This window comes from Mixophyes fleayi, chromosome 12, assembly GCF_038048845.1.
Source record: "Mixophyes fleayi isolate aMixFle1 chromosome 12, aMixFle1.hap1, whole genome shotgun sequence".
Lineage (NCBI taxonomy): Eukaryota > Metazoa > Chordata > Amphibia > Anura > Limnodynastidae > Mixophyes > Mixophyes fleayi.
The window spans coordinates 32,140,873-32,156,312 of NC_134413.1; the positions used below are offsets into that span (position 1 = coordinate 32,140,873).

General features: G+C 39.2%; 1 protein-coding gene across 1 annotated transcript in view; it reads right to left on the bottom strand.

Annotated features, from left to right (window-relative positions):
- Positions 1–15,440, bottom strand: part of TMEM260 (transmembrane protein 260) — a 64,827-nt gene that overhangs the window by 21,441 nt on the left and 27,946 nt on the right. The window contains exons 5-6 of the mRNA XM_075193579.1: positions 1,862–2,039; positions 383–496 (exon numbers count right to left, since the gene is read on the bottom strand). Of these exons, the coding sequence (XP_075049680.1) occupies positions 383–496; positions 1,862–2,039 (292 nt within the window). The remainder of the gene's footprint in view (positions 1–382; positions 497–1,861; positions 2,040–15,440) is intronic.

Genomic DNA, 15,440 nt, shown 5'->3' on the forward strand with positions numbered 1-15,440 from the left:
AGGGGAGAGTACCCTAACAGGGTGAGCAGGGGAGAGAACATGTAGGAAAGCATTAAAACAGACTTTTCACCTACATTACATTAAATATATATTTGAACAGAAAGAATGTTAGTAAACACATTGTACATTCACTGTGTGTGTTATCGAAGTGTGTGACTTTTTAGTTTAAGTTCTACTGAAGAATCACACTTCAAGGGATGTGCCTAACCCTCCTGTTTCCTGATTTGGCAACCAATGGTGTTCCAATGATTCCTTACACAATTTATCATAAAAGCCTTCTATTAGATTAGTGTATACTATAAAAAGACACATATCATGCTCATCATAGGCCCATCCCAGACTGTAAGATGTAGAACTGTGTAGATACATATGAAACACAAACCTTATTCCTTGACTGTTGTATGAGAACCCACATTATGATGCATATAATATAGAGCACTATAGTGTGCTGGTTGCACAGACTAAGTCCACAGCAAAATGCACCATACAAAGAAATCTAAAAAAAATAAAAATAAAATAATAATAATTACAAATAAGATTTGAATGAGCATTTTCTTATGTAAACAAAGGCACTCGAGTTGCAAAATGGCTCCTTCTAGCTGGATTTACTCCTACTCAAAAGGAGGCTCATAATACACAAGTGACATTAAAGAAGAACTGAATCAGGTGAGCTCTAGCATAGCTCAACAGGTCAAGGCTTCAGGAACACCAACATTCTAACTTAACATACGGAACTTCACCAAATCCAAAAGGTTACATTTTAGTTAAAATTTAATTAAAGAATGTTAAACAATGTCTAGCGAAGCCGTCACATCCAAATTCATTATGGACACGTGCATTGGAACATACACCTTCTGTAAATTTAAGGTTATTTGAAATAACTTCAGTAATTAATAACTGGAGTAAGTACATCATGAGGTCACATCCAATGAATGCTTTAATGTGGCAAGACCACCAACCAGCATATAATAAATAAATAATAATTAATAATATATCATAGACTGCATTAAGGCTGATTGCAGTATTTCAGTTATTGGCTAGAAGCCACCCTGAGAAACATTGCATCCCAAGCCAAAGCCTGTGACATGAATTAGACAACTTATCACACGTTTCATTGGTGTGTGAACACTTTTTCTTATGCGTTTCCAAGATGATCACTGTGAAACCCAGTTATCAGCTAACTCCAAGCTGCGAGTTTCCAACGGGTTCGAAAAGTGGAGTTGTTGCCTGAAGCAACCAATCAGATTCTAGCCATCATGTATTTAGTACATTTTATTTAATGATCGCTATAATCTGATTGGTTGCTATAGGCAACATCTCCATTTTTCAAACCTGCCAGAAACTCGCAGCTTGACACATTTACCCCCAATAATGCATCTAGAAAATGGGCAGATTTTAAGATCATTTAAAGAATAATGATTCCTATCTTTCTCCTATAATTTAGTAGATAAACAGTCTATGAGAATGTATCCAATGTCTGCACCCTTTGTGAGTGTTTATACAAGAGGTGGTCTTGCTTTCAGAGTTTCACTAGCGTTCCAAATGGCATCCTCTTCAAACACAAGGACGACGCATTTGTTAGATACACTGTCATAGAGAGTGCATAAACCAAAGATAATGAGTCTTTCATTAGATCAATGACCCTCAGGGTCTATCCATTTTAACAATATAAAAGCTTACAAATGAATGGTAGAAGTGCAGTGATGATAAAATAAAGTCAGTGTGAATGTTTTTTTTGTTGTATATTTCGTTATAGCATACGTACAAAGAACACAATTATTTTACGCTTGGTTCTCAGCTGTGTTGTTCTATAAAAAGTAAAAAAATTGCACCTGGCATTGTCCAGTAAAACAAAGATTACCTTTGATCTCTCACTCGCAGTTTTTGCCTTCTCAAACTCCACTGTAAGAGCCATAAGCAGCATCACAAACAGATTGTTTAGGCTGAAAACCTCTGCTGCAATGGACCACTGCCATGTTAGACGTGAAAACGAATATAACCCTGCAGCAAGGATTCCTGCCGCATATGAGCCAGAAAGCCTGCAAACAAAGATAACAGGAAATCTTCTTTTGCTACACAAAAATCCCTGTTTGTTATGCATTTTATATTATAGCTACAATCATTTCTTGCTACCAAGAGCTATCAGTTTGGTATGTAATATTCCCACAAAACGACTCATGACAATATTAATTAAGAAAAAAAAAAAAAAGAATAATGGTAAGTGAGAGCGTCTGTATAATGTCCTAGCACCCCTGGCATGCCCTTTAAGGCAGAATAAAAAATTATAATCATACAAGACCCTTGCCAGGATGAACAAAAACAGCGGCCACAGCAAGTAACAAGAATCTAATGTTAAAATAAATAGGAAAAGAACAATGGCTCCTGGTGTATGGGGAACAAGTGAATTCAATGTCACATGGAATAAGAGGAATCAGTGAATGACTGCCTTTGTCCCATAGCTGTCCCCTGCTACCAGATAGGATATTACACAACAGGGGTAGACATCCTGTGGACTCCCAGTCCTTGCAGAACTACCGCTACCAGCATGCTCGCTGGTTCTACAACAGCTGAACCCAGTATACACAAAAGGTATTGAAGTACAACAACATCTTACATTATAAAATACACTGTGCTTAGATTGCAGAATCTTTTTACTCTCTGGATACCACTTAATAACTTTTTCCTATTCATTTTCAGCAAGAAGAGCCTATACAACTCCAGTCCTATCTGTTCATAAAATTGCTAAAGTATTGTATAAGTTTCCTATTAAAGTTGTGTTCACACCCCTCTATATTGCACCCCTCTCTTTTTTCATTTTATGTTATTTCTTTAAATAGGTGCACACAAGAGTGGTGCTTCTTTCCGGCTCTGTTTATTTAGTGTTTGAACTATCAGCGAGTCTACAGAGGTCTACAGACAATTTCCATGGTTTACAGATCAGGGACCATGAAGAGAGACTATTCCTTATGCTGACGGTATGTCATCATACCTGGAGGATGCTGGCTGAGTGTGGTTCTCTACTTACTCAACCAATCTGGTCGGTGTTCCAATGGACACTGCCTCAAACTCTACTCCTTTTCATGGAAACCTTTTGAAGTGGGTGAAGTTCTCCTGTTACCGGAATTTGATGGTACATGGTAGTCTTTCCAATTTCACTTCTATCAACCTATACCAGCCATGTTAGACATGAAGGGTGGTTCATATTGAGCTTATGTTGTTCCTTTAACAGTTTTGAGGAAACTGAATCTGAAAATAAAATGTTTGCCCAAGTTTTATTTTTATTTTTTTAAATGGTGGGGTATTTAGCTATCCTGGTGCAGTCTTTATGCCAGGAGCCAATCAGTTCTCTTTAATTAGTCAGGTTTGAGACCCCTAGGACTTCCAAATTTTAAATTTACTTTCCCTCAGCCATCCTGGTCTCTGTCCAGTGGAGAATGGAGTCTTCTCATGACAACCCTTGGACTCATACATTGCTCCTAAGAACCCTTTTTTTTTTGAAGAGCTGCAGTGTAGCAAGTTGGTTACTGCAATCCTAATTGGGGCAAACCTTTTCCCACTTCGGTGCAGTACCAACCACCAGGAGCGGGCTTCCTTTAGAGTAGAGACATGTAATTAGTATTTCCTCAATGACAAATTGTGTACCCTTTTTGTAATTAAAATCCACATTCTTAGGCCACAATAATGGTTTAATTTTTCAGCTGCATTATGCATCCTTTTCTCAATTCCCTTAGTTACCCATACAAATGGAGGTAGATTTGTTAAAGACTTTATTCTTAACATAGAGCTAGTCCAAGCCTATAAACCAATAAATGCTATAATATCTGATCAATTTGTACTGATTCCCCACCACTTAATGGGTAAGCCAGATTACCTCTGGCTTGTGCTCCTGTTATTGCTACATTCATAACAAGTGTAATGAACAGTCAAATATACGTGCACAGCTCTGATATGTTAGTATGATAGAGCATAGGTTTGTTAGGTTGTTACATGTTTTATTGTGTTAATAAAATAAAGCATAATTTAAAGGAAAAAGAACAAACCCCAGCCACATCTCAGAAGCTTCAGTAAATAACACAGACATGGTTGCCATACTTGCCATCTAATAACTGTAAGGGCCCAACCATTTGTATATGCCATACAATTCAACGGGGTTTCTACATGTAGCAAGCAACTGAAACGAATGGGCAATTGCAATCAATGGGCCATTGACATGAATGGTAAAACACAGAACACAGTATACAGAAAACTGCTGTGTAAATTGGTAGTGTGCATGTTCACAATGTGCTCAAGAGACCAATGGGCTTGTTCAAGCACAATGACATATATTGAACAAGATACCCCAAAAAAAGGGCAGCAATGCAAAACACACACTGGCGAAAGTATGAACGCACATAGAACACATAAAATGTCAGGAGCAGCATTTAGACGAAAAAAGGTAAAAAAAAGCCCAAAAGCATCAATGGCAGCTCTTACTGAAAGGATAAGACTAGAAATATTATCTAAATAACACAAACAAACAAAATATTTCAGTATCTATTTAATGTTTGCAAAAAAACCCCCACAATGCTTCTTACATGTAGCACTAATAAATGTATTTTACTTTTCTCTTTAGCTCATTCATTCACTATTACACAGCAAATGCACATTTATTACTCTATTTGTATTAAATAGCTTAGAAATATCCTTTTAATTTCGCACCACACACCCTCTAACTGTTCTATAAAATAAGCATCATAAGGATACATTCAAACTGTGGTTTTAAATACAGACATCCGTTTACATCCCTAATAAGAAATATAGCTTAAAAACATGCATATATGTAGATCAACTCAACTCATCCAGTAGAAGGTCCAGAAGTGGCTCCCTGGGTTAAAGTTCTGCCCAGCATACACCAATAGAAGGTCTGACCAGGACCCTAACCCCCTTAAAGCCTGGCCAAGATCCAACTGGACCACCTCGCGTTGGTTTCATCCCAATCGGTACAGGGGTGTCTGAATGCAGGCTCAGAACAGGCTCCACGGGTCAAAGTTCTGCCCAGCGTACACCAATGGGAGGTCAGACCGGGACCCTAACACCGCCCAAAACCTGGCCAGAATCCAGCTGGACCACCTTGCGCGTTGGTTTCATCCCAATCGACTGCATAACCGGACTAACAAACAGACCAATGATTTTTATATTTAAGATGCATAACTGCCCTGATCCTGTATTAAAAACATGCAATCGGTAGCCCTATGCTTTTAAACAATCTGAGAAGTCCTTGGTTACTTCTAATAGCCGTATAATTTACAGTAGGGATAGCATTACCTGTATATTGTAATCTACCACTGTAAAAAAAGTAAAAAGGAGATAAAAGGTACTGAAGGTAAGACTTAGGTGAGACCTATTAAAGTAGATTTTCTCTGCTCTACAAGAAATAGGTCATTGTGAAAAATCTTATGTATTATTTGTAGCCCAATATAGTATGCCACATATGTTTTGACCCGTACTTGAGGCATCTTCATGAACCCAGAAAAGGTACTGTGGAAGACAGTATAGATAACTAGATCTTTATTAAATATACTGTAAATATAGAGACAATTAACTGTCAATTTGGATTCAGTATTACACATAGATGATCAAACACATGTTGCTCGATGCAAGTAATTATGAGGTAGACCACACTTATGAACCTCCAGCTAAGCTAATGGCTTTATCCATCTTGCAAATACTATAATAAAGATTAGCTGTTATCAGACATCTAATGTCCAGGAGGTTCCGGAGTGCAGTCTGCAGCCTTTTCTGGACATAGTCTTCGAAATTATAAAGCTGGTGGGTTTTGTCCATCAATCCTGGAGGTCATCCATCACATGGGATGACTTGAAGACATCAGTTTTTAAAATCTGACCGTTCTCTCAACTAATCATCCACATAACACTACTAATTTCGATTTAAGAAAGCTCTATACATCTACAGATAAACTCAACATTAAAATTGAAAAAAGACCAAATACTACTTTGCTTACAATGTGCATTTGGACTTTACAGAAACAAAATAAAGCCAAAAATGACCCATAAAACTTTTGCATATATAAAACAGTAGTAGACACGCTACTGAATAAATACTGCCATCTGGTTTCCTGTTATAACAGATGTCTATCAATGTATCCTCTCCTAATTATGTCCGTACTATGGACAATGGCTGTAAACTTTGGCTCAGCAGGAACGCTGCCCAATTTGTTAAGAGCAACAACAGAAAAAAAAAAAACTGCCGCACAATTGTGTGCCGTTGGTAGTTTACAATGTCATTTTAAATATTCAGGTGTCTTCTAAAAAATATCTCTTGGTGGATTAATTTCCTTTCTTGCATTTTCTTACAAAATACATCAACATTGTAACTTTTAACATCCAAAACCTCTTAGCTACTCTGGCAAACCATTTTATTACTATCCTAACACCTGCAGAACATTACAGTGTCCCAACTGCTCTTAAAAGTTAGATGGTGATATGTTATACAATAACATTGCGTAGTGATTGCATTAAATGCAAGCTACTATTACAATATATGTGTTTTAACATACAATCACCTACATCTTAGTGCAACAATTTAAATGAAACATACACTAAAGGAATATTTTGCAAAATATTCTGCACATTGACAGATGTAAAATTGAAGGTTCTTGAACAGAAGAAAATTGTTCCATGCTTGAAACCAAAATACTCCATGCTAAGAAGATAAAATAAAAAACATTTAGAGACTAAAGTAATTTTTATCCAATGTGTTACAATTACACAAACCCAAAATAGGTGTCTCTATTTTAATTAAGAGTTTGAGAAAATGAATGGAAAACATGCTAATGCATGCATTTTTTATGTAACATTTTTTTTTATGATCAAATACAAAATGTCCAGCCCTCCAGAGCAATAATAGTTATAGGACTCCTGATGTTATTCTCCTTGCCATTTCTATTGTGCCTGTTTGAAAGACATGGAGTGAGTGAGGTTAATTTCTCCTATAGTACTCCACTCAATGCTTAATGTGGCACTAGGACTCCTCTTGAGGGCACAGCTATTAGTACTTGTACGTCTCAGATTTGGTCCCTTGCCAACATGTACTTTCTATGGCTACCCATGTGCAATATTCAGGACGCGAAAACAAAGCCACGACTATTAGCTAGAGTATACAATAAGGTTATCGGTCATAGGGAGATTTCAAGTAGGTTTGCTCTTAGCATTCTAGTCTAACACAAATCATTGAAAGCAAAAGCAAAAAAATAAATATAAAACCTATTTAAAGGATGCATTTTGAATCATACAGACATATGTATAAACTCCTGTAAATAACACGTGTAAAACAGTGAGTTCTCATTTTATCTTTTTTATTGTTCATTAGGAAAATGTATATTAGAAGAAATATCACACCCTGTACTCTAAATTATTACAGATAGTAGAAGTCATGTCAGATATCTGTGACTTGTATCAAAGCACTAGGCCTACAGGCTCCATCTTTTATATGATCACGGAACTCTTCTGTGATATCTAATAACCATATCATTTACAGTAGGAAGTGCATTATCACATATAACTTAGTGGAATTTTGGTACCTGCACAAAACTACACCAACCAATGTCTTTAGAGCTTCAAATGGTTCTAGATGACAAAATGATAAACTGTAATTGACCTATCCATAGTCAACCACTCCACAGTGGTAAGAGCCACTACCAGAATGCTGAGCAGTCTTCTCCCTCCCTTTAACAGTTAATCAAAAAGAACATTTACATCAGTAGTGGGCAACATGATATTTTCAGGGGCCTCATTGGGAAGATGCATCAGACCACATGACATATCGAGCACCAGTGTGAAGTGTTAATGTGGCCCAAACTACAGGTTAATCCATGGTTGACTAGGCAAGCTGATGAGGCATCGCCATACACTCACAGAATAACCTGTGTGGATATACTTTGACATCAGAGTCATCAGGAACAACACTTGTTTAGAAGGGCTATGGTTGCCCGTTACCTACATCTGCTTTATATCATGCTCAGCATTTGTCTGATAAAAATGGTTACCCATTCTTTGCACCTCCAAGTAACAAAACAGTGGGGTCCTTTAGATGGTCGCCAACTATTACTATGTATTCAGACCCGCATTCACACACAACTCCCATATAGTGAATGACATGGATGACCATGTGTCTTCTAGCATGGAAATTGACCGTCACTGATAGTAAGAAGCCGCGCAGAATACAAGGAAATGGTACAATTCTAGAAGACTCAGAGACACTACTAAATCATTACTAAAAAAAAACAAAAAACAAACCATTAAACATTTTAACCATTCTGTTACTGTCAGCTGCTCACTTATACCAGTGGCATTCAAGAGTAGACAAATAAATAAATAAAAAGTTGCCCCCTGCCACAGCAGTTCTGTACAGAAAATACTCGCTGCTCAAGCACACTCCACAATCCTCTTGATTGTAATAGAGTCAGGCCTCAGATTGACTTTGTGCTCTTTTTCAGGCTTTGAAGCATGGCTCCTCCTATGAGTAGCCTGACTGGGCATGTCACGTCTCTGAACGATGTTTTGACATGCAATAACATCTGGAATAAAAGACTTGCTACTACAGTCAGCACAATTAATAAATAGTCACTTTGGTGAGGATTGTAAGCATATGAGACTACGGACAAAGGTTACCCAGGGCCATAACTAGGGCTGTGCTACAGGCGCGACCGCCCAGGGCGCAACGCTGAAAGGGGTGCAATTTAGGAATATTTTAGGTTCATTTGGTTACAATTGAGGGCTAGGGGGGGGGCGGCATTTGTCTTTCTCGCCCAGGGCGCTAGAATTCTAAGTTACGGCTCTGAGGTTACCTGTCAGGATCTGGAACTATGATACTCTTGTATGAGAAGGTATTAACTAAAGTAAAGCTGCACAAGGTGGTGGACCCTGTACCTTCATAAGGGTTTTATCTCCTCTACCTAGTGGCCACAATATTAAGTTCACATTTGATATTCCAGCAGTCCTGTTGCCTGATCTCTTATATACCAGTTTAGCTTGTTTGACAGTTCTCCTGTTATTTTCTGTCCCTGACTGATTCCTTTGTCACTACTTTTACAGTTTGTGCTCCTGTTGCTCACTGGTGCCTTCACTTCCTGTTCTGTGATATATGTCCTCATGATTCGGGACTCAGCCCTATAGAGTACTAAGAGGTGCGCTTTCAAGCCACTCCCGGCTACATCTGTAATGGTTATCAACCATCGAGAAAAATTTGAACTCTAGTAGTATTCTTCAAGTTTATTCACATACACACACTCAGTGGCACTTGTTACACTATTATACCACATAGATCCATTTTGGTAGCAAATAGATTACATAAATAAAATACATAATATCATACCATATCAACATGTTGCTCACGGTGGAGACACTTACTGGGCCAACTGGTTTTGATCTGTTCTAGGCGAATTTGTACTAGCTCTACCACTTCTTCCTATAGGAATGGATGCACAACAAGGTTTTGTCTGGTCGGGTCAGCAGGTGCTGGATTGAAAAGTCCAGTTCAGTGCACACTCAGGGCATGAGCAACAGGTAATTTGAACTTTGGAGTTTGTCATGTACTGTAAATACTGTTTCTGACCTGGCTTGATCCTGACCATGTCTGTGCCTGCTGTCTGCTTGCCTAACTGAATCTCTCTTAACGGCTTTGGCTCATACCATTATGACTTTTGCCTTTCCTGTGACTAGGTCTCTTTCTATACCTATTGGTGTGTCTGTAGTCAGCTACCACTTAGGGGTCTGCGATATGTGTCGAAGACCATCACCTAATTTCGAAGGTTCCTGGTAAAGAAGTGTTACCGATTATATTCTGGACTTCAGGTAAGTAGTGTCAAATCACTAGCAACACAGTAGGTCCATGACACCTCTCACATTTTATAACACTTTGGTCATGTCATGGACCCCAAAGACATTCCAATGTCTGCTCCAGCCATTCAAGCTCTATCTAAAATAATAGTATTCTAACCACAACTGCATCATTCAGTTCTTCCAGAGTTTGTTTCTCTGCATGGATATGCTTCAGGCAACTATTGCTTCTAACAAAGCAGTGCAAAATATTAATTCAGTTTCGGCAACTACATCAGTACAGCTGATCTGTACTCTCTACATTCCTTCACCACCTCTTTATAATGGGGAGTCTGCATATTTTCCTAAACCAGTTAGATCCAATACAAGGTGCAGCCAGGGAACTTCGCCTCTAAATAAAACAAAGTAGCCAATATTATTTCTTTTATGGTATTTTGCATAAAGAAAAAATTTACTTTTATGCAATTGCCAAATTCCTGAATCCAAGTTTTCCAGGTTACCATGGTTCCAACATCACTCTGTCATCGACTGGAATGATTGTCAAAATCTCTTTGGGATCTTCATGTTTTTGTACCTGTCATACTGGTTTCACCTATTCCTTTGGCTACCTCTGGCTTGCAAACCTCTCTTCCCTGAATAATTTGAATATTGAAATACTATTTTCTCCTATGTCTGCATTGTCCTACCCTTTATCCGGCCACCTCTTCTACAACAAAACACTCACTTCAGCCCTAGACAATGCAGCTCCAGCTACCACATACAGTCTCTGTCAATGTAAACCCCAACCATGGCACACCAAACAGACGCGCTACCTGCAAAAGTGCTCCCGCACTGCAGAGCGCCACTGGATTAAATCTCGTTTCTACACTATAAATTCATTCTTTCATCTTACAGCACTGCCCTTTCAATTGCCAAACAAACATTCTTCAAAAGTCTAATATCCACTCAGTCTTCTAACACACGTCCCCTCTTTGCCACCTTAACGCACTTTTCTGCCCACCAGCACCTTCTACCCCTTCCTGCCTCATAACACATGATTTTTACGCCCACTTCAAAAGAAAAGAATCAACACCATTCAACAAGATATTTCCCATTGACAAATTCCACTCTCCACCCACTTTCACCCACACTCCCCAATCAACCCTTAATTAATGCTCTCCAGTAACTGAAGATGAAGTCTGTACAATCATCTCAACTTACAACCTGTCCCCTTAACACTATTCCCTCCCAACTTCTCCACTTTCTCTCCCCGACTGCATGCCCACCTCTAAACTCACCTCTTCAACCAGTCTCTCTTTCCTGGCACATTTCCATCCTCCTTTACACATGCACTAATCTCACCAATTCTAAAAAATTCCCTCGATCCATCCTCTCTCTGTCTCCAACTACCGCCCTATTTCTCTCCTCCCCTTTGCCTCCAAACTACTTCAGCGATTAGTGTACAACCGCCTGTCCCACTTTCTCTCCTCTCATTCCATTCTCAACTTTCTGCAATCAGGCTTCCGCCCCAACATTACACTGAAACTACTCTCACTTACTGCAAAATCTAATGGTAATTTCTCCATACTCATTCTCCTAGACCTCTCTGCTGCTTTTGATACTGTTGATCACCCTCTTCTCCTACACACCCTTCACTCCATTGGCCTTCGAGATAGTTCTTTCCTGGTTCACTTGTTACCCATTGAACCGCTCCTTTAAAAGGTGTCTACCTGTGGCACAACATCCCCTCCACTGCCACTATCAGTTGGGGCCCCACAAGCTCGGTTTTGGGCCCTTTACTGTTTTCCATTGTATACCTCGTCTCTTGGGGCACCAATTCGCTTATTCAGCCTTCAGTACCACCTCTACACTGATGACACCCAAATCTTAATCTCTTCCCCCAACCTCTCTCCTTCTATACTATCTTGTGCAACCAACTGTCTTTCAGCTATCTCCACATGGGATGTCCCAATGCTACCTAAAGCTCAACATGTCCAAAACAGAGCTTATCTTCCCTCCTGCCAGAATCACCACCTCCCCTCACTGTTAATTACACCACAATTTCCTCAGTCTCCCAAGCCCACTGCCTTGGTGTCAAACTTGACTCCACCCTCTGCTTTATTCTTCACCAGACTTTCTCCCAGTCCTGTTGATTCCACCTTAAAAACATTGCCATAATATGCCCTTTTCTTACTCAGCATGTTACCAAAACTCTTATCCATTCTCTCAACTCCCGTTTTGACTACTGTAACCTCCTGTATCTGGCATTCCCGACAACCATATATCCACACTTCAATCCATCCTAAATGCTGCTGCAAGACTGATCTTCCTCTATCACCCCTCCACATCTGCTGCACCACTTTGCAAATCCCTACACTGGCTCCCTGTGTCCTCCAGAATCAAATTCAAATTACTCATCCTTACCTACAAAGCCCTCAACACCACCACCCCTTCATACATCTCAAATCTCATATCAAAATACTCTCCCACTCGCCCTCTTAGATCTACCTCTGACCTGCTCCATGCCTCGTCTTCATGCCGCACCTGTAAAAGACTTCTCCCGTGCTGTTCCCCGCTTACGGAATTCTCTACCATGCTCAATAAGGCTTTCCTACAGCCTTCAAATCTTTAGACGTTCTCTAAAAACCCATCACTTTTTTAAAGCTTACCTTATTCCCTGATGAGCTATTCACAATAACACACCCTCACAGCTATCCCAATCTCCAATCTAAGCCACAATCGCTCCCCTTGTTTCAGCTATGCCCTCTTCCAGTTAGAATGTAAGCTCTCTAATGAGCAGGATCCTCCATACCCTTTGTTTTCATGTCTGCATTTATTATGTCTGCCTTGTATGTCCTTGTTTTATGTATATCCTGTTTTCTCTACTGCACGGCACTGCGGAGCACTGTGGCGCTTTACAAATCTACGATGATGATAACAACAACAACAACAACAACTCTACTTGTGTATTTTATACACAATAAGGAAGAAGACACATGGAACACTGCTTTCAACACTCGCAATGCACAATAAATATGCTGTAATGCCACTCTGGTTGTGCAACTCGCTGGTTTACAACAGGATACTGGGGGACTTTCCTGTATGAAATTCTTGTCTAGGCTACACCTTCCTTTCTGGCACATGGTGTTACTTATAAATTAATTAAAAAGCTTGCACTTTGTCTTACATTGCATTTATAACATTTTCTGACATTCTCTGTACCATTTTGTAGTTGTTTAAGCAGATGCATTTGATAAAGCCAAATGTGTTCTTCAAAGCCTTCAAGAAAATGTGTGCTTGAACAGGCACAGGTAACATTTCAGAATCCAGACTTAGAATAGCCCCTGAATAGACATGCTCTTTACTGAATTGATCTCAACAAATTGGCCACACTTTCTGGGGTTCACAAACTGCAGTTCATTATAACTTCACCCTCCATCATCACTCCACTTAATACACAAAGAAAAAAATAGGGAGAAAACCCCAAGTATGGTCACCTGAAGCAGCATCTGCCTTTTAATTTCTCAAGAAGGCATTTTCCACAGCTGATGTGCGAAGATACCCAGATATTTACCTACCTTTCCCCTTTGATGCCTCATCAGTTGGAGTAGGGGCAGTTATGTCCAGGCAAAATAAATATGGCACGTATCACCCATGTGGAATCATTTCTAAATGCTCGTCAGCAAAAAATCAATTATTCCGTTGGAGAACAAGAACTCCTTGCTGTGAAATTGGCACTGGCAAATGGCAGGTATCTTTTAGAAGGGGTACTTTATTCCATTAACATCTATATGGATCATAAAAGCCTCCATTACCTTTAATCTGAGCAGAGGTTGAATACTCAAGTTCGATGCGCAATGTTCTTTTCTGAATTTTAATTTATACTTATTTATGTACCAGGGTCCAAAAATGAGAAAGCCAATGTTCCCTCTTTTTCCTTTGATCTACTGAACCATCGTTGGAGTGTTTTGTTTTTAAAAAAAGGAAAGTGAGAGCGATTATGTCTCGGCTTGCCCCCAGAAAAACCACTCTTGTCCCTTTCCTTCCTCTTCCAGTTCTCAATAAGCCTTGGACTCACAACTCTACAGACTTTTACTGTTTTTCTGTTAACCAGGGATTTCAGTCATTTGGTTGTTATTAGACTGTTTCTCCATAATATCCCATTTTATTCATCTGTCTACACCATCTGCCTCTCTCCTTGCAAACGAGATCTTAAAACTTCATGATGTCTCTTCATATTGTCCCAGAACAAAGGGCACAGTTTGGTTGTTAGAGAGCCTTTGGTATAGAGATTGGTATGAAACTGGACTTTTCTTCAGCTTCCCACCTCCCAATCTAATGGACAAACTGAAAGGACTAATTAGATCTTTGAAGACTTTTATAGTCATACATGAAAATAACTGGGCACATTTGTTTATCTTAGTAAAATATGTACATACAGTAGCATTCACACATTTTACCACTAATCAACACAAAATATCTTAAATGTCAAATAATAAAAACAACACTTTAAAGCTTGTTTACGAAGCTAGTAGACTTTAACGTTTAGCTTCAATTACAAGTGTGAGTCTATTTGGGCAAGTCTCTATCAATTTTGAAAACCTGGACGTTGACATTATTGCCCATTCTTCTTTGCAACATTGCTCAAGCACCATCAAACTGTGCATTGCAATTTGTGAAATGCCAAGGCTATTATTGTCTCAAGGACAGCTTCTCATTTCTCTGCCATGGAAGACAGCAACTCAGAGTTACCATAGGCCTCGCTAACAAGTGCTGTCCTCATTCAGTTTTGGAGGACAGCCTGTTTCAAACATATTCACAGTTGTGTCTCATTTTCTCCATTTTTTATGATGGACTTGTCAATGCTTAGGGAGATATAAAAAGTCATTCAAATCTTCTTAAATATTTTCCACAGGTTCTTTTCAATAAACTTTTCTCAGATCTGTTTGTAATGTTCCTTGATCTCCATTATGACACTCTTGAGGCGTTTATTTCAGAATGCATGGAAACACTAATTGTACACAATTGTTGGACTCCAATCAATTCAATTATTTGACCTCTGCAGTTAACAGATTGCTCCAGGGTTAATTTTGGTGGAACTTCATAAAGAGGGTGAATTTCTGTGGATTACACAATTTCTGTGGATGCCCTGCTTATGGCTGCTATAATCATAATCGTCTAGCACCTCCTTAGCAGTGGTGGTGGTACATGAGGGGGGGGGGGGGGGGGTTAGTCAGTGATCAAAATCCGCCACCCCACCCCCCCTAACAAAAAGAGAAATACGTTCCATAATCTAAAGTTTATTTACAAAAACATAAAAACCGTAACTGCTTGAAAATGAAGATGTGGATTGGTGGGTCAATCTGTTGGCTCCCTGCTTAAGGTGGTGAGATGTAGCAAGAGTCTGCCTTACCATACTTGTGGATAGTCCCTTGTGAGAGCTCGATGGCATGGAAGCCTAAGATGTGGAAAACAGCTCCCAAGCAGCAGGACCCACTAAATATTTCATCACATAATGAGAAAAGCCTCCCTGGATTGGTCATACAAAAAGACAGATCCAGCATTTATCAGTAACTCTAAGTTTATAAAATCAATTACAATTTTCATCCTAAGGAGGAGGGCGTC